The sequence below is a fragment of the Pleurodeles waltl genome, chromosome 4_1 (assembly GCF_031143425.1).
Source record: "Pleurodeles waltl isolate 20211129_DDA chromosome 4_1, aPleWal1.hap1.20221129, whole genome shotgun sequence".
Taxonomy (NCBI): Eukaryota; Metazoa; Chordata; class Amphibia; order Caudata; family Salamandridae; genus Pleurodeles; species Pleurodeles waltl.
This window is the reverse complement of record NC_090442.1, coordinates 989,111,207-989,137,291: the sequence shown is the minus strand read 5'-3', so window position 1 is coordinate 989,137,291 and position 26,085 is coordinate 989,111,207. Positions and strand designations below refer to the sequence as shown.

Here is a 26,085-nt window from a genome sequence, read left to right as displayed (position 1 = left end):
GGAAAGAGATGCACACGTAGGCTGCCTAGGGCTGGACCGTTTTGAGCCCAGGCAACAAGAGAGCGAGTGGAAGCAGTAATGGAGGCCTCGCACCTGTCTTTCAACCTCTTTTCGGCCCTTGAAGACCGACCACTCACTGATCCAGGCTCTAATATGGAATCTCAGACTGCCTCACAGACTTCCCGGGAGGAGGGCCCAGCGCTCACCTTACGTACAGCTGATGATCTATAAGAATATAGACGCCACCCCAATTTTGTCGGGCCCGGTGAGCTCATCCAGATGTAGAAGGCTTGCCCCACCACTGGCTCACCCTTTAGCTACGTGTCCTCTTCAAGGCCTCAGTTCCACATGTGGTTCTTTCCCAAGGGCCCACCTCACAGATCTCCTTCTGCAAAAGGCCTTCTTACCAACCCACTTGGAGAGAGAGAGAGGCCTTTGCTTCGTCCGTATGGACTAGTGAGCGAACAGCACCTTGCACATTGGTTGAAAGGTTTGGGGAGTTGTGGCATGCAACTTGTTGCAGTTGAAGCCTGGGTTAGGGGAGTTGGAAAGAATGCTGGGGAATAAAGAAGGGAGGTAGGGGTATAACTGAAGACTGTATACTTTCATCATGGCTGCTGATTATGCTTCACTAACCTGGAACATCTGGGGCATGGGCACACCTGCTAAAAGACACAGAGGCCCTCATTCCAACCCTGGCGGTCTATGACCGCCAGGGTGGTGGGCAACAGAAGCACCGCCAACAGGCTGGCGGTGCTTCCGGGGGCATTCTGACCGCAGCGGTAAGGCCGCGGTCAGAAAAGGGAAGCCGGCGGTTTCCCGCCGGCTTCCCGCTGCCCCAGGGAATCCTCCAGAACCAGGCTGGCGGGAACGGGTGTCGTGGGGCCCCTGGGGGCCCCTGCAGTGCCCATGCCACTGGCATGGGCACTGCAGGGGCCCCCTAACAGGTCCCCACATTGATTTTCAGTGTCTGCGTGGCAGACACTGAAAATCGCGACGGGTGCAACTGCACCCGTCGCACACCAGCAACTCCGCCGGCTCCATTCGGAGCCGGCATCCTCGTTGCTGGTGCTTTCCCGCTGGGCGGGCGGGCGGCCTTTTGGCGGTCGCCCGCCCAGCGGGAAAGCCAGAATTACCGCAGCGGTCATTTGACCCCGCAGCGGTATTCTGGCGGGGGAACTTTGGCGGGCGGCCTCCGCCGCCCGCCGAAGTTAGAATGACCCCCAGAGTGTATGCTTACCTTAGACGCAGACGATACACCTTGCGTGCCTCCAAGAGACACATTTGACCCACGGGGAGCTACTTAAGCTCAATCGGAGATGGAGAGGACAGATATGTGGCACAGGATACTCCGTCTAGGCTAGGGGAGCTCTTATCTGGGTAGCCCCAGAGGTGCCTTTTGTTAAGCATAAGGTTAATGTTGATAAGGAAGTGCGATTTGTCCTTCTAGAAGGCACCCTAGATGGACTTTCTATCATGATTGCATCGATCTATGCCCCTAACACAGCACAAGGCACCTTCTTAAATTCGCCCTGTACTGCCTTCCTACAAGACCCTTCAGCACCCGGACTTTGGGGTGGGGACTTTAACTGCATACACGATACAACACTAGATCAATCAGTACCTCCCCTTCTGAACACTACTAGCTTACAGGCCACTAAGCACTTTCAACTTTGGTCCTCTTCCCTAGACTTGCATGACATATGGCACCTAAGTCACCCTGGGGAAAGGGAATATTCCTACTATGCACCAGGACACCAAATACATACATGATTTGACAATTTCTTTTGTAACTCAGAGTGTTGGCCGCTTCTACGAGGCTCTGAATACCTGGGCAGGATTTTATCCGATCATAATACCCTTAAGATTACGTTTCAGTGGGGGAAAGATAAGCCACCCATCCCATCGTGAAGACTGAGAGCAGAGGCCTCACACAACGCGGTATATAAAGAAACAATAAGCTCTCATATCTCTGCTTACTTTACTGAAAACCTGGGTTCTGCTTGTGATCCGAGGTTAGAGTGGGACACAATGAAAGTGGTTATGAGAGGTCACTGCATTGCCACATCCTGGGGGGGAAATCCTCTCTCACACGCAGTGTGCTTGAACTTGAGGACAATATCTGTTAACTTGGGAAATAGTTGATCCATGCCCCTGCCGTGCGGCCTCTTCTAGTTGCCCAACGGCATCAATATCGAGAGGATCGTCAACGTCTTTGAAATGTGGATTATAAGGCATACTTAGCCCGACAATACACAGAAGGAGACAAACCGGGACGCACTCTAGCATGGTTACTGTGCTCCAAAACTCCTAGAACTGTCCTGGGGGCCATTCGAGATAGCAGGTGCCAGGTGGTGAACACCCCAAAAGTGATTAATGAAGCATTTGCCCTTTACTACGAGCAATTGTACTCTTCACCCGTCGTTCCCTCCTCCTCCTGCATACAATCGTTCCTACTGGAGCTTACCCTGCCTAGACTAACGCGGTCCCAAGTGAGTGATTTAGAACAACCGCTACACATTGATAAATTCACTTAGCAATCCAACAGATGGCTAGAGGGAAAGCACCAGGTATAGACAAGTTCCAAGTCGAATACTATGCTACCTTCAAGAGTACTCTAGCACCTCGGCTGCTGGATATGTATAGGGCCGCCTATCAATGGGGGGAACTACCAAGTTCCCTATGTGAGCACTTATAGTGGTCTTGCCTAAGCCGGGCAAAGACCCACTCAAGGTGAGTTCATACCTCCCGTTGTCACTGTTGAATATTGACAATAAGATTTTGCGCAAAATCCTAACAGACGGATTGCTTCCATTGATCTACCATCTTATACACCCAGACCAATGTGGATTTGTGCCACACAGAGCCACACACTATACCATTAGATGGCTATGCCACATCATTGGCGCCGTTTCTGGAGAGGCGGGTCACCCAATGGCCATCTCTTTGGACTTTGAAAAGGCATTTGACACCCTGAGTTGGGCATACCTGATGCAGGTCCTCGAACAATTTGAGCTTGGCCCTAACTACGTTGGGTGAAGCTGCTATACACCACCCCACCAGCGCGGGTCCACACCAGAACCCAGCTCTCCCGCTCATTTCTTAGGGGATGCGTCAAGGCTGCTCTCTCTCACCAGTGCTTTTCGCACTGGTATGGAACCCCTGGCAATGCGGTTACAAAGCTGGGGACCTGATTGGGGAGTCCAAGTGAGAGGACAATAGCACATAACGTCCTTATATGCGGATGATGTCCTGGTTTATGTGCAAGATATGGCGGGCAGTCTCCTGGCCTTTTTTGACTTATTAGATCAGTTTGACGACGCAGCTGGCCTTAAGTTAACTGAGGGAATCTTGTGTTTTCCCACTGCGGGCACCGAGCAGTCCGCATCAGTTGCACCCAAGTGGGGAGTGTCTCCTGTGGGATCTTGGGACCTTCCGATATCTGGGGGTTAGTATTTATTACACTGAGGCTGATTTAATAGAGGGTAGTCACGGCAGAGCCCTTGCTTCTATTCAGCAAATCTCTACCCTTCTAGATGAGCCTGCCACTCTCCCATATGGGTAGGGCATCCATAGATAATATGCTGGTCTTGCCCTAAGAAACTTTTCTTCAACCCTGCGTGGCCTACTGACAGCACTCATATTGGGGCAGGGATGGAAGAGAGTGTCCCTTGTCGCGCACCAAAACACCCCTTGACTGAGGGTGGCATGGCGATGCCCGATATGGAACGCTGCTATGCAGCAGACCAGCTTCAATAGCTGATGCGCTGGATAGCTGGGGATCACACAACAGAAGATGCCATGGCTTCGAGCCACGTTGGGTGAACGGGGGGGGTGCTTGAGTGGCTTCTTGCCCTGGACTCACATCGTGCTGCCCCCGGGGTGCTTATGCAGACCGTGAAACTGGTTTGAAATCACTACATCCAACCGCGACAAGGTCTTGTGCCGTACTCCCCACAGCTCCCTATATGGAGGGTGCCTCAGACAGTTTTATAATTTTGCCCCATATAGAGAAAGTGGACTATTGCGCCTGGGAGATCTACGTGATGATAGCTCACTTCGCCCCTTTTAGGACCTTGCAGAAACACTTGGGCTGGGCCTGGGACAGTTCCTCTCTCACACTGCTGTGAGTACAATGATTGGGGAACTTTGGCAGTCGGGCTCATCTGAGCCTAGGGACTACACTGTATACTGACACACGCGCTTGGCGGAAGGCATTCTCCACCTTATACAAAGTGTGGAGAGAGGCCCCTAGCATCTCACATCCGCGTAGTAAAGCCAGATGGGTTGATTGCCTGGGCATGAGCTTAACAGACAAGCAGTGGGTGATGGCACTGGAACGGGTGAAATTTATTTCATGCAACGCCAGGCTGAAATCCTTGCAATTCAATTATATTCATCAAACATCCCTAACCCTGCATTGCCTCCACAGAATATTTTCAAGAACTTCCTCCCTAAGCCTGAGATGTGGTCATGATGATGCTTGCTACCTTTTTACCGATGAAATGGGAGTGCCCGTTAATTCACAATGCGTGGTACCGAGTCCTACAGCACGTCTCAGAGGTCATTGACATACCGCTCACCCTAGACCCCTCCTTTGCCTTTTAGGGATCACTAAGAGGTCCAAGCAAACCAAACACTACTTACAATTCACAGATCTGACACTGATATTATTCAAACGACTTATTGCTATGTCCTGGAAGGCTACCCAGCCTCCCACGATTGATAACTGGTTAAGTGTGACCTTGCAATTGGCCACAGCAGAATCTAGTGCACTGGCACAAGACCATAGGCCATGGGAGGCATGGGGCAGTAACGATGTAGGAAACATATTTACTGAAGTTACCAGGCAAACTGTCTTCCCAAGCGGCTGATAAAGCAGGAGCTAATAACCCACCCCCAGAGACGTCACTGCCACCACCAAGCTAAACACTTCCACTGTTACACTGAGGGCCTCAAAATATTTCTTCCTTCCATGCCTGCATCTGGGAGGCAGGCACCGATAAAGCCCCTTTCTACCTGGCATTACACATAAAGCGTACTCTAGACTCCTGCTACCATTTTCATTGACTCCCAAGTTGGTACCCCTTAGACGTAGTCAACTCGGGGAGCACATGATGTATCTCCCATCTACCTTTCACCCACCCTAGACACCTTAAATGTTCATTGCCCCCCTGGTTACTTTCCCTCTCCCCCTAAATGTTTCATAGGGGCTTTCCAGCAAGTTTTATACCGTGAGCGGTTAAACTGATGCTTGTACCAGGCAGAAAGATGGCGTGGATAAATCACTTATGGATGTCAATTGAAATGTCATAAGTACTTATGTGTACTAGAATTATTTGCTTTTAACTGAAGTGCTGATATCACTATATGCCATACGACTGTCTGCTTTTGTACACTGTTACACAGATACTTGCTTGCTACTTCGGTTACGATAGAACTAATAAAAGTTAGTTAAAAAAAAAAAGTGAATTGAAAAGGGGGTACAAGACGGGATACAAGAAGGTCAACGTTTGGAATGTTGACTAAATTCTGTTTCCAGAGTGCCACTTGGTCACCACAAGCGAAAAGTTACAAGAAGGTCAACGTTTGGAATGTTGACTAAATTCTGTTTCCAGTGTGCCACTTGCTCATCAAAAGTGTGCTCGCCATTTTGTTACTCCTCAGTTTTATTGTGGAAAGTTGAAAAGCACAGATCAGACTAAGGGCCTGATTATAAGTATGGTGGTCCCAGGACTAAGGTACCTGCATTGGTAGTCTGACCACTGCATCCTTGGCAGTCTGAGTGCCCGATTAGGATGCTTGCAGTCGGACTGCCACAAGACTGCCAACACCACCGGGATCTTGGATGGTGGCAGTGGGGAAACCTGTGGTCAGGCATGCCGGTGCTGATGTCAGCACCGCCGTGCTGATCACGACTTGCCTTTCCGACGGCCTTTTCATGGTGTGGACACAGCCATGAAAAGGCCAGTGGAATGATAGAGACAGGCCCACTGAGGTGGGGGTCCTGCACTGCCCATCTCATGGGCAGTGCAGAGGGCCCTCTGTCTTCACAGTCAGAATGCACACTGTCTGCAATGGCAACAGTTTCCATTTCGACTGTGCAGGTGGCGTAGACAGTGCGACGGCCCTAGCCTCGGCTCTCCCTTAGAGCCAATGCCAATGCCTCTGCACTGTCTCAGCCATCTGGCCCCTTGGGAACATCCGAATACAGCGTTGGAAAGGTGCCAGCTTGGCCACGTCCTCCCCACCGCCGTATTGGCAATCTAGCGTTCAGCCCACCATAATCAGGCCCTAAGTCTGTGGTGGGGGTATCGCAGCCCATTATATGAAGAAGTATAGTGTCACAGCAGAATCTGATTTGTGACACGCACAACAATGATTTTAGGTGGTGGGAGGAACATGTGTAGAGGGGTGATGTTGCCGACGTGTAGGCGTACTGAGTTATTCAGGTGCCCAGAGACTGGATACTCATAGGGAACCTAAGCACTAGAACTCCAGATGGTATCCATGAAGCCTCTTGGGGGCATATTTATACTCCGTTTGCGCCGAATTTGCATCGTTTTTTTCGACGCAAATTCGGCGCATAACTAACGCCATATTTATGCTTTGGCGTTAGACACGTCTAGCGCCAAAGTATGAGGAAAGAGCGTCATTTTTTTGCGTGAACGCCTTCCTTGTGTTAATGAGATGCAAGGTAGGCGTTCCCGTCTAAAAAAATGACTGCGCCGCAAATGCGTCGTATTTATACTCCCGGGCAAAAATGACGCCCGGGAGTGGGCGGGGCAAAAAAACCCGCATTTGCTCCGGATTTTAGCGCCTGGGTCAGGGCAGGCGTTAAGGGACCTGTGGGCTCAAAATGAGCCCACAGCTGCCCTCCCATGCCCCCAGGGACCCCCCCTGCCACCCTTGCCCACCCCAGGAGGACACCCAAGGCTGGAGGGACCCACCCCAGGGACATTCAGGTAAGTTCAGGTAAGTATCATTTTTTTTATGTTTTATATTTTTTTTTGGCATAGGGGGGCCTGATTTGTGCCCCCCTACATGCCTCAATGCCCAATGACCATGCCCAGGGGACATAAGTCCCCTGGGCATGGCCATTGGGCAAGGGGGCATGACTCCTGTCTTTACTAAGACAGGAGTCATGTAAATGGCGTCTGGGCGTCGTTAAAAATGGCGCAAATCGGGTGGAGGTGATTTTTTGCGTCAACCTGACTTGCACCATTTTTAAGACGCCCTAGCGCCATTTTTCCCAACGCCGGCGCTGCCTGGTGTACCTGGTTTTTTTCCACGCACACCAGGCAGCGCCGGTCTGCTTGCGCCGGCTAACGCCATTCAATAAATACGGCGCCCGCATGGCGCTTCAGAATGGCGTTAGCCGGCGCAAATTTTTTTGACGCTAAACTGCGTTAGCGCAGTTTAGCGTCAAAAAGTATAAATACGGGCCTTGGTGTTTATAATATTCTATGTGTTATACTAAAAGGCTGAAGTTGAGAGTTGTTTGCTTGCAATAGGACGCTAACTGCTGTGAGCGCTGACCAAGAGATAGCAATCTACAGATTATCCGGTATCGGCATGCTCTGCCATGTGTATTGAAGCCGCCATATATAAGTCAAAGGTAGAGGTTTTAGACCCCAGTGGATCATTTCAGCGTATTAGTGGGACGACTCTCTGCTGTTGTGATTGTGAATGGAATAGGTGGCAGAGGCATATCACATAACGAGCTTCCTCATGTCCGTGTGAATGGGAGGAAATTCTGCTGCTAGCTGTGGTGATTACATATTTATGTATGTGGTCCTGTTGTTGTGTGGTTTATGGAGGGGCCTGTGCTAGTATCAGTGTAATAAGTTTGTACCTTATTGGCAGAGATGAATCAGAGTGTCAGGGTCTCTGCGATAAATGGGGCTGCTAGAAGCTGCCATCTTATTTCTTCAGGCTCAGCGTATGAGTCAATCCTGTCCAATCTATCGCACTACTGCTGAAAGTTTCAATCATACTGCCTCTCGAAGTCCGTTGTGTATTTGGGTATTATTTTCCGGCTTTTGGTGAGCGGAATGCACACTGAGACGTTAGACATTGCAGGGCTGGGCACAGAGCAGCTGAAATACACTATCAGGCTACGGCCCAAGCAAAGCCAAGCAGACATAAAGGGGGTCATTACAACATTGGCGGTAAAAGCCGCTTACCTCCATGCAGAAGACCGCCAACACACCGCCGCGGAATTCCGCCACGGTCATTATGACCCACAGATTGGAATCTGCTAAAATCCAGACACCCACACAAGTCCGCCACACCAAAGGTCAGTGATAAACTGGCGATAACAAAACCTCCACCATCACGCCAACAGGAATACGCCCACACTATCACAACCCACGAATCCATGCAGCGCTCTTTCAACTGCGGTATTCCATTGGCCGTACACACCGCCGCGCTCAAAATACACACACTCTTACAAAACACATCCACATTGGACAATTCCAAATACACACACCTGATACACATATACACACCACTCCCACACACCCAATACAATATAAAACACACACCCACATCACCCACAAACCCTTACAACCACAATTGCGACAGAAGGCCAGAGAGAGTCACCCCCGGAAAGAACAATAGCATTCACAGGCACCCTACACCATCACTCACTCAACATCCAAGCACCTCACACAACACACCTCTAAATATCACCCCACACATCACAACACACACCACACCACACATCACCCACACCACCCCATGGCCCTGCAAAGACACCCCAGGTTCTCTGAGGAGGAGCTCAGGATCATGGTGGAGTAAATCATCCGGGTAGAGCCACAGCTATTCGGGTCACAGGTGCAACACACCACCATAGCTAGGAAGATGGAACTATGGCGAAGAATCGTGGACAGGGTCAACGCAGTGGGACAGCACCAACGAACACAGGATGACATCAGGAAGAGGTGGAACGACCCACGGGGGAAGGAGCGTTCCGTGGTCTCAAGACACCAGATTGCGGTTCAGAGGACTGGCAGCGGACCCCCACCTCCTCCCCCAGAACTCACTACATGGGAGGAGCAGGTCTTAGCTATACTGCATCCTGAGGGCCTCGCAAGAGTAGCTGGAGGAATGGACTCTGGTAAGTCAAACCTTTAAACACTTCATCCCCACCCACCTGCATGCTATCACATACCCCCACCCTCGCCCTCACCCCCATCACTCCAACTCCTCACGTATGTTGGAATATGTCCCAATATCACAAACCACACATCCCAAGCCCTGCATGTAACACCAAAGCATGGACACCCATCACCAAAGCATGTCCACTGCATATACCCATACACCCCCCTAAACCATTATCACACAGGGTCCTACACAGGAATGCAAGCACTGGGGTACACGGTCACCCACCCATTGCACACCATGGCACACACAAATACTAAAGCTATGCCTTTACACCCCTGCAGGACCCCTACCTAACGTCACCGGACAGGAGGGTCCGGACATGTCCACTCCACCCACAGAAGAGGCCCACAGTGATGACAGCAGCTCTGTCCAACTGGATCAAGATGACCAGCCCGGCCCATCTGGGACCTCGGGACACTCGGTTCCCCTCACACTGGCACAGGCCACTACAGAGCTTCCCCCCTCTGGAAACACCAGCACAGCACCCACCCAGCGGGCCCATACCTCTGTCCCTAGGACACGTCAATCAGCAGTGTGTCCACCACTACAGGCAACCCAGGCTAACCCACTACCCCAACAACACCAGGGACCTGGGGGCAGTGGCAGTGGACACACGGTTCAGGGGACAGAGTCCCAGGGAAACAGGGGAACTGGGAGGGCTGCTGTGTGACAGGGGGAGGACAGGCCCAGGGAACCCACTCTCCACGAGGCCCTCTCCAACATCATGGGAGCCTACCACCATTCCCAGGAGACGATGGCAATGGTACTGGCCAAGTTTCAGGAGACCCAGCGGCTGCAGGAGGAACAGTATTTGGGGTTCAGGGAGGAACTCAAATCCATCAATTAAACCCTGGGCACCATTGTAAGGGTGCTGAAGGAACTCGTCAACACCAAGAGGGACACTGTGGCACAACAAGGGGCCCCTGACACTAGCCTGTACGATGAACTGCCCACCACCTCCACCGGCACTAGTGGACAGGAGGCACCGCCACAGGATCAAAAGGACACCAGCACCCCACCCCCTGCAGATGGAGAACCACCCCGCAGGCGGTCCCTGAGATCCAGGACAAAGATAGAGAACAATGCCAAGACCCCCGCCAAGAAATGAGACCACCCTGATTGTCATCCTTCTGTCCCACTTTGTCACCCTGTCCATACTTAAAATGCCCCAGCTCCACTTCCTATGCCCCTTTGGACAATGCACCTGTGAGACTATTAGACTGGACTCTGCCATGGACATTCCTCCACCATCACCATGACCATTTTACAACCCCCTCCACTAGTTAGCACTTAAATAAACACTCTTAAATCACAAAACAATCAGGAGTCTGTCTGTGCTTTCAAAAATGTGTATTAGCAATAACAGTGGCAAAATGCCATATCAAATGTAATGTCAGCATATGTATGTCACACAGCTCTAGTCCATGCGGAAACAAAGCAGATGTCACACAGTGGGACCCACATCTGTGAAATCGTAAGGGAAAGTGACAACTCAGTGACCATGCACTGGGTGAAAATAACAGACAGATGAGAGGTAGTAGAATTAAATCAGATGTAGCAGGGAGTGTTGTCTTCTTACCTGTGTCTCACTGGAAGTATTGCTGGATCACCGTGTTCCTGTTGTCTATGTCCTCTTCTTCTGCTTCCTCGTCTTCACTGTCCACAGGCTCCACAGCTGCCACAACACCTCCATCTGGACCATCCTCCTGCAGAAAAGGCACCTGTCATCGCAAAGCCAAGTTGTGAAGCATACAGCAGGCCACGATGATCTGGCATACCTTCTTTGGTGAGTAGAATAGGGAACCACCTGTCATATGGAGGCACCGGAACCTGGCCTTCAGGAAGCCGATGGTCCGCTCTATAATCCTCCTAGTTCGCCCATGGGCCTCATTGTAGCGTTCCTCTGCCCTTGTCCTGGGATTCCTCACTGGGGTCAGTAGCCATGACAGGATGGGGTAACCAAAGTCACCCGCAAATGGCGAGGGACAACTGTTAAACACACACTAACTCATAGGGTCCTCCCCAGACACCTAGTCACACTGTATAGGGCCCATGTCCTCACCTAATAGCCACACACGGTGCCTCTGGAGTTGCCCCATCACATAAGGGATGCTGCTATTCCGTAGAATATAAGCATCATGCACTGAGCCAGGAAATTTGGCATTCACATGGGCGATGTACTGGTCGGCCAAACACAACATCTACACATTCATAGAATGGTAGCTCTTCCGGTTTCTGTACACCTGTTCACTCCTGCGGGGGGAGCAAGGCCACATGTGTCCCATAAATGGCACCTATGATGTTGGGGATATGTCCCAGGGCATAGAAGTCACCTTTCACTGTAGGCAAATCCTCCACCTGAGGGAAAACGATGTAGGTCCACATGTGTTTCAGCAGGGCAGACAACACTCTGGACAACACATTGGAAAACATAGCCTGGGACATCCCTGATGCTATGGCCACTGTAGTTTGAAAATACCCACTTGCTAGGAAATGGAGTACTGACAGCACCTGCACTTGAGGGGGGATTCCTGTGGGATGGCGAATAGCTGACATCAGGTCTGGCTCCAACTCGGCACACAGTTCATGGATTGTGGTACGATCAAGTCTGTAGGTGATGATCACATGTCTCTCCTCCATTGTCGACAGGTCCACCAGCGGTCTGTAGTACGTAAACACAGCTTAATCGGAAAATATTTGCAAATCGACATATGGCTGTATTAGTGTTTAAGCAAGGCCTAGATATGTGTGACGCAGTCCAAAGTAATGCCATGTGGGCCCCTGAAATGGCGGCTGCCTGACCTGTAAAGTGGGACAAGGGGATATGAGGTAACTGCACTGGCATTGTACACCGTTGTGGTAGGCGGTCAAAGACCACGGCGCTATCCTGCATTGGTTAACATTGGACCCTATGGGTCCCAGGAGCCAATGACGATGTACGCCGGCGGTGACGGTACGCACCGCCGCGGACATGACCACCATTTTCTCTCTGCTCAATCACTTGATACCTGACCTACACTGCAAGTGCTGCTGTGACCTCAGTCTGGAAGAGACAATGGCTCGTGTGTCTGGGGAAAGGCCCCTGCCTTCAGCATGAAGGAGTTGGAGAAACTAGTGGATGGGGTCCTCCCCAGTACACACTACTCTACGGTCCTCCAGACAAACAGGTGAGTACACTCTGAGCAAGCTGTATGGGCAATGCCTGTTTAGAGTGGTGTGGATGAAATATGGGGGGGTGAGAATGTGGCGTGCATGAAACGACGGTGAGTGCATGTGCGTCATGGCAAGGGCAGGGATGCGGGCCAATGACTGTGACGGTGCGGACGGTTATATCTTCTCCTTTTCCCCTGTACTATTCCTGTAGGTCAGTGCCCACCAGAAGAAGGACATCTGGCGTGCCATCGCCAAGGAAGTCCGAAACCTGGGGGTTTACCACAGATGGAGCACCCACTGCCGGAAAAGATGGGAGGACATTCGCCCCTGGAGCAAGAAGACGGTGGAGGCCCAGCTGGGGATGGCCTCCCAACGTGGGAGGGGTGCCCGTCGCACCATGACCCCCCTGATGTACAGGATCCTGGCAGTACCCGGAGTTGGATGGGTGCTTGAGGGCATCACAGCAGCCACAAGGAGGTGAGTACACTCTCATTCTGCTGTTTCAGCACGCATTGTTGGTGTCTTGGTGGGGGAGGTGGGCTGTGGGTTCCCCTAGGCCAGGGCGAGTTTAGTAGGCAAGGTCCCTAATTAAGGCAGGCCCTGTGGCACCCCACCCCACCTGTGTACAGAGCCAACTACACCTAGTCAGGCTCCTGTGACATCCATGTGTGCAGCAATCGGGCACAGCCTTGTAACCCATGTCCCTGTAATTGATTAGAGAACTCCAAGTGCACGGCGTAGTGCAGGGGGCTTCTGTGTCTGTAGTGTCCGCCAACAGTAGCGGTATTGCATGCAGTCAGCATGTCTTTCTTCTGTCTCCCCCCCCCCTTTCTGAGGTCTCCCTGTTCTTGTGTGCATTAGCATCATCAGGCAGAGGAGCAGTGGCACCGGAGTAGGAGGGAGCTGCATCCCACATGGCCATGAAGGGCGACACTACAGAGTCTGAATTCACCAGTGGGATGGAGGGCGAGGGGAGCTCCACGACAGGGACAGGAGCTGAGACCAACGATACGTACTCCTCCTCTGATGGGAGCTCCCTTGCAGTGGCGGGCCCATCTGTGCCCCCCGCATCTACAGGTACAGCTGCCACCCCCCCACCAGCACCGCCCTCCCTGCAGCCCCTCAGCATTTGGCCCATGGCCGCTCACCCAGGAGGGTGGGCATCTCCTTCGCCCCAGGCACCTCAGCCCCTGCCTCTGTCACCCCTGCTGCCTTCAGTGAGGAGGCCATTGACCTCCTCAGGTCCCTCACTGTTGGGCAGTCTACCATTTTGAATGCCATCCAGGGTGTAGAGAGGCAGTTGCAACAAACTAATGCATACCTGGAGGGCATTCATTCTGTTCAGGCAGCCCAACAGCGAGCTTTTCAGAATCTGGCCTCAGCACTGATGGCAGCTATTGTCCCTGTCTCTAGCCTCCCCCTCCAACTTCCTCCACCCAGACCCAAACCCCTGTACCTCAGCCTATCCCAAGCACACCATCAGACCAGCATGCACACACCTCAACACACAATGGAAGCTCTGGCAAACATAAGCACCACACATCCCACGGGCACTCACACAAGCATCATACACATGCAGACACACCAACATCCACTGCCTCCACTGTGTCCCCCTCCTCCTCGTCTCCCTCCCTGTCTCGTCTCCACTCACACCTGCATGAACTACATCCTCAGCCACTACGTCCATCACCAGCACATCCACCACCACACCCGCTCACGTGCAGTCACCACCCCCACTACCATTCACACATCCCCTGTGTCCTCTACCACTGTGTCTGTGAGCTCACCTCCCAAGGTACACAAACGCAGCCACACACCCACCCAACAGCCATCCACCTCACGACAGCCTCCAGCCCATGCACCTTCACCCAAAGTCACCAAACGTACACTTCCTACAAACACTACCTCTTCCTCCACTCCCAAACCCCCTCCATCTACCCGTCCCAGTGTTCCCAAAAAACTTTTCCTGTCCAACCTTGACCTCTTTCCCTCACCTCCCCCACTTCTTTAGTCTCCTAGGGCCCGACTCTCCAGGTCCCAACCCAGCACCTCAGCCACAACATCTGTGGGACCAGTGGTGCCGGTAGTAACCGTCTTATGGAGTGCGCCAGGCAGCAGGGCAGCCAGTGTGGCAAGGAGCCAGAGCACGGACAGTCCCCCACCTGTTGGCCAGTGCCCGTTGGGAGAGAGGAAAGAAATCTGCCACCAAAGCCGCTCCCAGGGGTACAGTTGGGAGTGTGGAGACAGCTGCGCCACCATCCAAGGTGGGTAAGGGGCACAGTAAAACCGGCAAGTCTGGGAAAATCTGCATGGCGGACAAGACCGCCACCAGCACCGCTGCCCAGGACATCGTCGCCACCAGCACCGCTGCCAAGGACACCGCCGCCACCAGCACCGCTGAACAGGATACCGCCGCAACAAGCACCGCAGGCCAGTGAGCACCAAATATTCCGACGCTACTGAGGCCGCCACGAGCAGGATGAAGCACTCCGAGCACAAAGCCCCCTCCAGAACCAGTGGAGAGATACATCCACTACCTCAGTCCTTGGCAGGATGAAACACCCTGGGCACAAAGCCCCCTCCAGAACCAGTGGAGAGATACATCCACTACCTCAGTCCTTGGCAGGATGAAGCACTCTGGGCACCAGGCCCCCTCCAGAACCAGTGGAGAGATACATCCACTCACACAGTCCTTGGCAGGATGAAGCACTCTGGGCACAAAGCCCCCTCCAGAACCAGTGGAGACTTTTATCCACTTGAGAGACTGTGGCTTTGCACTCCCCAGGATGCAGCAGTGGGCAACCTACCCACTGTAGAGACTTGAGAGACTGTGGCTTTGCACTCCCCAGGATTGAACAGTGGGCAAACTACCCACTGTAGAGACTTGAGAGACTGTGGCTTTGCACTCCCCAGGATTGAACAGTGGGCAAACCACCCACTGTAGAGACTTGAGAGACTGTGGCTTTGCACTCCCCAGGATTGAACAGTGGGCAAACCACCCACTGGAGAGACTTGAGAGACTGTGACTTTGCACTCCTCAGGATTGAACAGTGGGCAAACCACCCACTGGAGGGACTTGAGAGACTGTGGCTTTGCACTCCTCAGGATTGAACAGTGGGCAAACCACCCACTGTAGAGACTTGAGAGACTGTGGCTTTGCACTCCCCAGGATTGAACAGTGGGCATGGAGCCCCCTCGTGGATCTGGCGTCATGCACTCATCCGGCTGAGGTGCCCCTCCTTCCCTTCCCCCTGAGGTGCCTGTTTTATTTCTATCTGATGCCCCAGCAGTGTTCACTCCGTCTTGTTCGGGTATTGAGTGTGGGCCTCGCCCATGCATTTTGGGCACAGTGGTCCACGGACTATGATGGTGGAATCCCTTGGACTTGTATTCTTGGTGTATATATTTGTTTATAGTGTGAATATCTTTGCCAATGTATATATTTTTGATTCATGTCTTTGAATATTTTACAATCATTCGACTCATTTCCTTTTGTCCTTGCATTCTTCCAGGGGGGGGTTGGGGGGTTTAACTGTAATGTATCATGATGTATTAGTGTGTGTTGTCGTGGGTGAGGGTGGGGGTGGGGGTTTTGCTTGTTGCATGTGCCACCGTTTTTTCCCTCCCCCCTCCCCAGTGTCGTAGGTGCAGTACTCACCATGGTCTTCGCCGCCGGCGTTCGTGCTCCTGGTAGAAGAGCAGGAAGATAAAGGCTGGAAGAATCTGGAGCTCCGGTTCCATGGCATCCTGGTTCCTCGTGGGTTGTGTAGAGGTGAGCGTTTCCCCTTCCAAGTCCTGTTTCCACTGTGTTTTTGTTCGCTTTGAATCCGCCCCGGAAAAGGTGGCGGATTGGACTGTAGTAATTCTGTGGGAGGTACATTGTCCTCCGCCTGTCTGTTGGCGGTTACTGCCGCAGTGTTTGTTTGTACCGCCTTGGCGGTCGGAGTGTTAAAGTGGCTGTCTATGTTGATGGTTTCCGCCACGGTAGTGATTCCATTTTTTTTCCGCCGGCCTGTTGGCAGTTTTACCGCCGCTTTAACACCGACCACCAGGGTTGTAATGACCACCAAAATCTTTTCAACTACATTTAGGCTGTACATATTTCATCATCTGATTACTTCTCCCTCTGTCAACCGCTGGTCAAAAACTCTTGTTAAATGCCTTTGCAATAATGTATCGGATCAATATAAAATGCACATAGTTCTATTTTGTAAGTTTTTGTGTTGGTTTTAGGACGTGAATTTTAGTACCTTGCATGCGAGAATACAGATTTGTGCAATGTAACCCAGCATAATTGTTTTAACAGTTGTTATCTTCCCCTGTGATTTGTTGTATCATGTCTACTTATCCTTGTTCAATCAGAAGAAATTATTATCAGTATGATTATGGCACATTGTGCTTTGAAAGGGATTGATTTGCAATCACACTTATAACTTCACAAATCGTTTTTAGTATGGCACTATTGATTATTATAAAAGCATACTCTACATATTTTTATGTATTTCTGTTTTTATCTTTACTTATTGATTATGTTCTGTGTACAGCTTTGATGATTTTTATACAGAATTGAATACAGCTTATTTTGACTTTGACTTTGTGTTACAGACAGATGCAAGAAATTTTGGATGGGGAGCAATGTGTTCAATATAGGAGACAGGTGGTGCATGGAGCAATGTGGAACAGATGGAACATGTAAATTATTTACAGATGAGAGCTGGGAGTTTTGTTTTGTACAGTTTCAGGTGATTGTTCCAAGGTAGTTTGGTTCTTCTGAAGATGGACAATATCACAGCAGGAACACACATAAACAAGCTAGGTGGAAACTGAAGGAGGTAGGAAAGGATATTTGGAAACTTTGTCTGGAACACAAGATTGGTTTACAGGCTTAGTATTTGCCAGTGATTCAGAAAGCTGTGGTGGATGGCAATTTGAGGAATTTATTAGACTACAGCCATTGGAAGCTAGATGGGGATGTTGTTCAGGAAATTCAGGATTGTCTAGGTCCATTAATAGTGGATCTGTTTGTATTGAGGTTGACGCATCAGTTGAAGGATTACATCAATTGGAGACCAGGGGCCATGGCGGTGGATGCATTTACTCAAAATTGGAAGGAGATGAAGGGATATGCGTTCCTCCATTTGCTATGATCCAAAGATTATTGATACATGTGCGGAGACAGGTCTGTCAGATAGTGTTCATGACTCCTTTTTGGAGTTCTCAAGCAAGGTTCCCTAAACTTTTAGAGATGAAGATAGAGGAGCCTTTTTTAGTCAGCTTGCAAAGGAATATTGGTAAGAGAAGAAGGGATAGAGCATTCTTTGGTAGAGGCAGGTTCGCTCAGCCTACTAGTTTGGAAAATATCAGAGCTTTTGGGAATGGCTTCAGAGTGTCTCAATGAGTCATGGGTACCCGGGACTCAGAAGAGATATAGGAGTGCATGGAACGTTTGGTAATGTTGATGCATGGCAAAGGATTTGGATCCTGTGGAGGGTGATGAGATAATGGTGGCACATTTGTGACAGATTTGTTTGAGAAAGGTTTGTGATATAGAATGGTGAACTGTTACAGATCAGCAGTATCTGCTGGTCGTGCTATGGTACAGGGAATGTCTTATAGGACGGAGTCCTATGGTGTGTGGAGTGATGATAAGAATCTGGTTGAAGAGACCTCCAAAAGGAAAGTATAATTCTGCCTGGGATGTGATTTGACTTTGCAATTATTTGAGAGATGGACTGGAAATAAATATCTATGTTTAAGGAAATTAACTTGGAAGTTGGCAACTTTATTATGTATGGTTTCTTTTAGAGGTATTTCAGATGTTAGAGCTCTTGATGTTAGTGCTAGGTTTTACCATCTTCAGGCAGTTTTGTTTGAGATTTGGAGGACAATGACTATGTCTGTACCTGTTTTCTATCCTATGTTTGAGACTTGTCCTATGTTATGTGTTGTCAAATGTTTGAATGATTATGAGAATAGAGTTTTGGAGAATAGGGGTGATGGAGTGGATCAATTGCTGATTTCATTTGTGAAACTTTTTAAAGGTGTTTCATCAGCAACTATAGCCACATGGGTGAGATTGGTTATGAAGGAAGCAGGTGTGGATTTAAATTTGTTTTGCAGTACATTCTGTCTGGGGTGCTATGGCCAGTAAGGCTTACTTAATGGAGAAAGTCAAGAGGAGATCTTAAAGGCAGCCGATTGGTCGAATGAGGAGGTTTTCAGGTCTAATTTCAACCTTTAGAGCATGTTTCGAAAAGAGTTTTAGAGGCTTTTGAAATGCATAATTCTAGCCTCCTTTCTTGCCATAAGATGTTGATTGTCATAGGTATACTGCAAAAAGATTCATGATTTTATTCAAGACACGGAGGCTAGCATTTCAATGGTAGTGGGATTAGGAGGTAAGAGGTTGTTTTACTGTTAGATATTTTAGGAGATACATTTGTGTATGTTAGTATTTAACTGGAAGAGCAGATTTAGGTATTGGTTTAGTATACATAGTTGACTAGTGCATGAGATAAGTCTTGAGAAAATGAGTATTATGGTATAAGGAAGAGATTTTTATTATTGAAAACATTTAAACTCTGCAGAAAATTAGAATATTTATTGCATGAGTTTTTAAAGTTAAAGGATCTGAAGAGGTCACAGCTAATACAAGGAGACTAATGGGGAAAAGAAGGCAACAAAAGAGGAAGAAGATGGCAGACAGCAAGAATATATGGGACCTTGGAAATTCTGTTTCTGTTGTTTGGTCTTTAAAGTTATATTCTGAGGTTCTTTGAAGTGTTTGCTGCTTAGAAGTGGCAAATAAAGTATTATGCATCATGCTAGCCTCCTTGTCTTTAATAAAATCACAATTCTTTTTGCAGTAAACGTATGAGAATCAACATTTTATATCCTGGGTATAACAAACTGTTACCTATGGATTTAGTCTGTGGGACACTGAGTAGGTAGTATCCTTTTCATTTACCAGTGCTAAAGTTTATTGGTTCAGTACCTGAAGATGACAAGAAGTTTTGTTACTAACCATTAACATAAGCCTAAATAAGAATACAGTTTCAAGGGTAAATAATACAATAAAGCTGAAAAACGAATGTCTACATACCAGATTCTTCGCTGTGTTCACCTACAAAAGAAAACAAAACCCAATTTTTAGTGGTGATACTTTCCTAGTAGTCACTATTGTATTGTACAATGTATCCCCCTAAGAGGATCAGATGAACGAAAATGAAGAAGGACGACGCTGTGTCTTTAGCAATGTTTAGATAGCCTCAATGTCACAGACTTGAATTCTGGTGTTTCAGCCCCGCCTGAAGATGACAAAACGATACCTTTGAGTAAGATAATAATACCATTTGTTATCAGTGGTTAGGTGCAATTTGCGTGGTACAATGTGCCATACCTTGAACCTATTAAAATTATAATGCCAGAGACCTTTAGAACTGTCTCATCTGTAGTCTTCAAGTGGACAGACATATTTTTTTCCATCTTGTTAATTTCACAGCTAACCACTGAAGCTCACCTTCAAACAATTGGCAATGTTTTTAGTTTTGCTTAAAACAGATTATCAAGCTTACCGCTATTTTTATTAAAACAAAAATACTTGTTATATGGACTGAATGATTCTTGCACCTTTACGTTCCTGGTTCTAGAAAATTAGCAGCCTATTCACAAAGGCATTTTATAGAATATAAAGCAGTGCTTGTAAGAAAATGGGTGTACTATATGGTAAGGTTGGGGCCTTAAAGTGCAGTACACAAACATTTGTTTTCTTTGGTCCAGTCAGAGTTACTTAATTAATCTTCAGCTCACCCCTTTGGTAGTTATGACACAAAGCAGCAAGGTTTAGCAAAGGAACAATGTGCAAAGCATTTAACAGCACCAAACAACGAAATAAGAAAGTCACCAAACAAGAAAGTGAGGCGACAATAATTTATATAAAAATAGAGCTTATGACTATAATGCACTAAAGGGTTCCACAGATATGAATTTTTCAAGTGCAAACAAGCATTGGTAAGTCAAATCTTTACAAACTCTTGAAAACTTTGTAAAGTTTGTAACACTGAGTTTAGTGACTCAGGGCCAGATGTAGGTAAGTCCGAGTTTGCGAATTGCAAATTGCGAGTCTGAGCGACTCACAATTTGCAATTTGCAAACCCAGATGCAAGGTGGTGTCCCTGACACCATCTGCGAATCGCAAGGGGGTCGCAAAGACCCACCTCATGAATATTAACCCCCTTGCAATTCGCATCACTCACAGGGATGGTGGCCTGCTGGAGACAGCAGACCACCATGTCTGTGACTGCTTTTTAACAAAGCAGTTTTATTTTTTTGTATTGCAGCCCGTTTTCCTTAAAGGAAAACAAGTTGCAATACACACGAAAAAATGAAACGTTTTTGTTTCAATTTTTCAGAGCCATTCACAAAGGGGAAGGGGTCCCGTGGGGACCCCTTCCCTTTTGCGAATGGGTTAGCACCCATTTGAAATGGGTGCTAACTGCGAATTGCTTTGCGACTGCGTTCGCGGTCACAAAGCAATTCTACATCGCAGTGCGAATCGCAAATAGGAAGGGGAACACCCCTCCTATTTGGGAGTCGCATTCCCATTTTGCGAGGCGGTAACCAGGTTACCGACTCGCAAAATGGGAATGAGCATTGCGATCTGCATTTTGCATGGCGCAAACAGCGAAATTCGCTGTTTGCACTATGGAAAACGCTTGCTACATCTGTTCGGTGACGCAATCTAGAGGTCTAGGCATCTAGAAAGAAAACTTTGGACAGTTAACTGGCCATCTGTCCATCTTAGAAGCAAGTTCCAAGCTTTATAAGACTACCACCATTGACTTCTATGGAATGGTCCTAATGCTCAGGGATGCAGGCTTAAGGATTCTCAATGGAACTCCAGATGCTGTGTGGTCCATGGGGATACTCGGCGACTGGGAGCAGCTAAACTTCAGCAAGGGCTACCACTTTGTGGTTTTGGGCTCTTTCTGCTTGTGTGTCTCTGGAGTGGGTTCCAGGGGATTAGCCACCTAATTCTTGAAGCCTCTGATCTGGATTGGGGCCGGAAATCAACATTTCCCCAGGCATGCAGAACAGGGTCCAAACTTCACTAGCCCAGAGTGTAGCAGGTGCAGTCTCTCTGGCGTTGCAGCCTCTTACATGGTGTAGTAGGGTAGCCTCTGTCAGACCCACTGGTGTGCCAAATTTTAACTTTGCATTTACTTTATAAAGCTACTTAACTGTCCTCAGCAAATATCAACACTTTAGGGCTTTGCTGCATTGACATATCAAAAATATATTTCTACTTTAACAATATACAACTCCTTGCAATAGAACTACATAGGCCTGCCTTAGAGAAGACTTACGTATATAGTTAAGGGACTTTGACATTAGTGGTAATGGCAAAGTCGGGTGTGCAGTGCACGCACAGCCTCTTCAGTCTGCATTGGCAGCTGTAAGTCATGTTTTCACTTCATCTCACTTAGAGTGGCATAACCAGTGCTGCAGCTCTTGCATGGATAGCCAACCTTACATGCCCTTGGTACCTGGGTACCATATACTAGGGACGTATAAGTAAGTCATCACATGCGTTTTGGGGGTATCCAGTTACATATACCATTTGAAAAAGGGGCAGAACACTGTCATTGAGGTCTGTACAGCAGGCCTCAGTGTACTCTCAGAGTCAAAAACCAGCAGCTAATAGCCCAAAATGGGACAAATGTAGGGTAAACTTGCAAAAAGCCTAGTTTCCTACAGTGTTCTTTTGAGTAATCTTACATGCCTTTCTGAATTGGTCTTGAAACGTCTAAAATGGGAAAAAGGGAGCATTACAGGAATGATCATAAACAAGAAGTACAAATGGGAAGGACCGTACCTTTGTTACATTTTTATTAAAAAGGAGTTGAAAGTTTCTTGGCTGATTCATAGAGGCATGTAATAGTATGTAAAAGAGTATTCCTGTAATACTACTTCCTAAACTCACACATGCTTTTGTGAATTGACCCCTTAACATTTTAAGTGCTGGAGTGGGCCATTGGCCAATGCCCTCACTTCCTCCTTAGTCCGTCTCTTGGCCATTGGCTGGCCGACGCTGGGGAGGATATTATTTTTCTTACTTTTGAGGTCAGGCTGCTGTGGAAGCACCTTCAGAGCAGCTGTGTCTTTGTTTACCAGGAAATGACCATCGTAGGCATGGTGCACTGACATAATTTCCACTCAAAGTGAAAGTGAAAAGAGCCGATTGTGCCCAGGGGCATATCTCAGCCCGGTGAGTGCTGATTTGCAGGGGTTGGATGTATCGTTGGAAACAGGAGAATCTCCCCATTCCAATGATATCCCTTCTTAATGGACCCCTGCTTGGGGGCTGCCGCATGTGGGTGATGTTCAGCAAGGATCCACCCAGTAGACACCAGGGAAGTGTTTTGTAGCAGAGAGTGGCCACCCCCTGGACATAGGTCTGAGCCCTCCCCTCCCATCCTTGGCTCTATTAACTTTTCTGCCCCTCCCCCAGGGAGTAGGAAGCCCACTAGGCATCACACATTTTATTAGGCTAAACAATTTCTTTGGGGGTCAGTGTCCCCACTGGTCATAACCTGTGCTCCCCGTGCCTGGGGCCCTATTAGTCTTTCCGTACACAGGTAGTGTATAGGAGTGTCCAACCACAATATTCCCCCGGGCTGGGGCAGAAAGCCCACTAGACTCCAGGTTCTTTTTAGAGTAGACTATTTTTTGTTGGTGGAAATGGCCTCTCTGGCATGGACCGGTGCTCCCTCTACCATGGACCCCATTAGTCTTTCTGCCCACCTGTAGGTATGAGAGTGTCCCCTTAATCTACCTCCGAGGGGAACAGAAAGCCCATGAGACACAAGGGTTTTTTTTGTTTGTTTTTTGGAAAGATGAAGTGTTGTCCCTGAGAATGGATCTGTGTGCTCTCGTCCCTTGGCTCTATTAATCTTTATGCCCCCCTGGGGGGAGGGTGCAGGAGTTCACCCCCTGTGATGATGGGAGAAAGGCCACTAATTACAAGGACTTTTTTGTTTGCTGTTTGCTGTTTGTTTTCGGGGGTGCCCCTCCTGGGCATAGGCCTGTGCTTCCCCTGCCCTAGGCCGTACTAGTCTTTCTGCCCCCCCCAAATCTGCCTTCTTGCGTGGGGAAATCTCACTTAACTCCAGGTTTTTTTCATTTTCTGTTTGTTTTGGGGGGTGCCGTCCCAGAGCATGGGCTTGTGCTTTCTCCCACCCCAAGCCATATTAGTCTTCCTCCTCCACCCCCACAGGGTAGATGGAGGTGTTGACCCCCAATCTCCCTCCTGGGAGGACAGAAAGCACACTAGACACAGGATTTGTTTTTGCTTTTCTTTTTGGGGGCTCATCCCTCCCAGGCATGGCCTGTGCTTCTCCCCACCTTAGGCTGTATTAGTCTTTCTGCCACCCTTGGTTGCCCCCTGGGGGAGCAGAAAGCCCACAAAAAACGGAGTTTTTGGTTTGTTAGTTTTTCCGAGGGGGAAGGGGGAGCCTCCGGGCCCCATGAGTCTTTCTGCCCCCAGTTTACCTTCCCAGGGCCAGCCATCCCACTAGACATCCGGGGTTCCTTTTTTTAGAGTAGACATTTTTGGGGGGCATCATCACCAGGGGCCCCCTTAGTCCTTCTGCCTCCAAGCGAGGGTGAATGATGGTGTTCACACTCGACTTGCAGCTCAGGAGAACAGAAAGCCCTTTAGACACCAAGATGTTTTTGTTTGCTGTTGATTTTTGAGGTGGGAGAGCTCCCTCTGTGTGGGCCTGTGCTCACCCCAAGTCCTGTTTTGCCTTTCCTCTCCCAAGGGCACATAGGGATGTTCATCCCCAAGCTGTCTCCCTATGGGGGTAGAAAGCACACCAAACAACAAGGATATATTTTATTGTAGAAACAAATATGTTGTGAGGGTGCCCAACCCTGATGTTGGGCCTATCCTCCAGCCCTAAAGAACAAGTCATTTACCTTTGAGAATGCCTTATCTGGTAGAGACTCCATCTAGCCACAGATTTCCTATTGTAGAATATTCCACAGGCATCAGACTGGATCTGCACATTTGTCTGTGCAGTCGCCTTTGGCACAGGTAGGTGGTGCCGTTCAGCACCGCGTGGCATTGTCTGTGCGGGAAGTGACAAATGCGTGCCTGTATAGGTGGCACCATAGTGCTCTACCTCAGTTTTCTGACTATAGTTCTGCACCCAAAGCATGGAGCCATGCTGAGGTCTAGACCAGGATACCACAGCAAGGTCCTCAAGGACCTCTTAAAGTGGAAGTCACAGCTCGCAAATCTGGGATAGTGGGAAGGTCGGTGACAAATCTGCGGCTAGAAAGACTCTCCACCAGATATGGGTTTACTGAAGGTAAGTAGCTTGTTCATCTGATAGAGACTTATATCTGCAGATTCCTTACTTTAGAAAAGATACCAAAGGAATCTCTCCCTGGGGAAGGGTCACAAAATGTTTACATGAAAAAGTAGTGGCGGTCCGAACAGTCGAAATGCCCATCACGCTGGACCTGACTGTGTAGTCAGTAGTTTTGTCAAAAGTGTGCACTGATGCCTCTCTATGTGCCTGACAGATGTGCAGGACTGGGATTCCATGAATTAATGTAGTGGTTACAGCTTGGTTCTGGTGGAGTGTGTTCGCAAACCTCCAGAAGCTTGGTGTTTGGCCTGAGCATTGCCGATTTTAATGCAGAATACAGTATATCTGGAGATGGTTCTTTTGTGCAGTGCTTTGCCTTTCTTCACTCCAGGAAAAAACACAAATACTTTATCCTCCACCCAGAAGTCTTTAGTACAAACAGTGTAGAACTATAATGCTCTTTGTGGCTCCAGGTGGTGCAGCCATTCCTCTTCTTTGAAAGAGTGAGGTGGAGCAAAGAAAGACGGCAGTGTAATGTTCTGAACTACCTGAGGAGGTGTCACAAACCTTGGTAGAAAGGAGGCACAGGTTCTAAGGACCAGTTTGTCCAGAAAGAAAGTAGTATACAAAGGGATAACTGCGAGTATCTGAAACTCACTAACCCTTCTGAGAGATGTAATCTCCACAAGGAGTACTGCTTTGATGATGATAAATTGAAGAGGGCAACTGTGAACGGGCTCAAAAGGTGAGTATATCAAGAACATGAGAACTAAATTAAGGTCCCTTTGGGGCATAATGAAGGATGTGGGTGGAAAAGTGTTGTAAACCTTTCAGGAAGTGTGTCACAACAGGTGACTTGAACAGGGAGGATTGATCCAGAAAATCCAAGAAAGCTATGGATGGTTGAAAGGTACCCTTTTAATGTGCCCAAAGCAAGGCTCTGCTGGGCTACTAACAGTACAAACAATGACATTTATGGCATGGGTTCAATCAGAGGATCAACACACCAAGCCACAAACATCACGCACTCTGGGAGGAAGGATGAACACTCTCAATTGTCTTTGCTCAATCTCCACGCATGTCAGTGAAGAGTGTGCAGCTTTGGGTGGAGAACTCTGCCCTGTTGATGTGACAGGAGATTCTCCTAAGGGACAGCCTGAACAGAGGACCAATGCTCAGGCATTTGGAATACTAGATTCTCAATCCCTAATCCGGAGCCACAAGTATGACTTGGGCCCAGTCGTTCCTGATCTTCTTGCGAACTTGGCGCAGGAGTGGTATCAGTAGAAAGGAGGCCTGAGTTCCACTCAACACTAAATGCTTCTTTCAACGAGAGCTAACTTGAAAACTCCAGCATGCAGAAGTGCTGACATTGAGTGTTCTTGTG

General features: G+C 48.8%; 1 protein-coding gene across 50 annotated transcripts in view; it reads right to left on the bottom strand.

Annotated features, from left to right (window-relative positions):
• Window positions 1-26,085, bottom strand: part of LOC138288307 (mucin-19) — a 1,675,551-nt gene that overhangs the window by 1,584,987 nt on the left and 64,479 nt on the right. For all 50 annotated transcript variants that reach the window (XM_069229764.1, XM_069229784.1, XM_069229763.1 and 47 more), the window contains exon 4: window positions 19,424-19,444. In XM_069229764.1, the coding sequence (XP_069085865.1) occupies window positions 19,424-19,444 (21 nt within the window). The remainder of the gene's footprint in view (window positions 1-19,423; window positions 19,445-26,085) is intronic.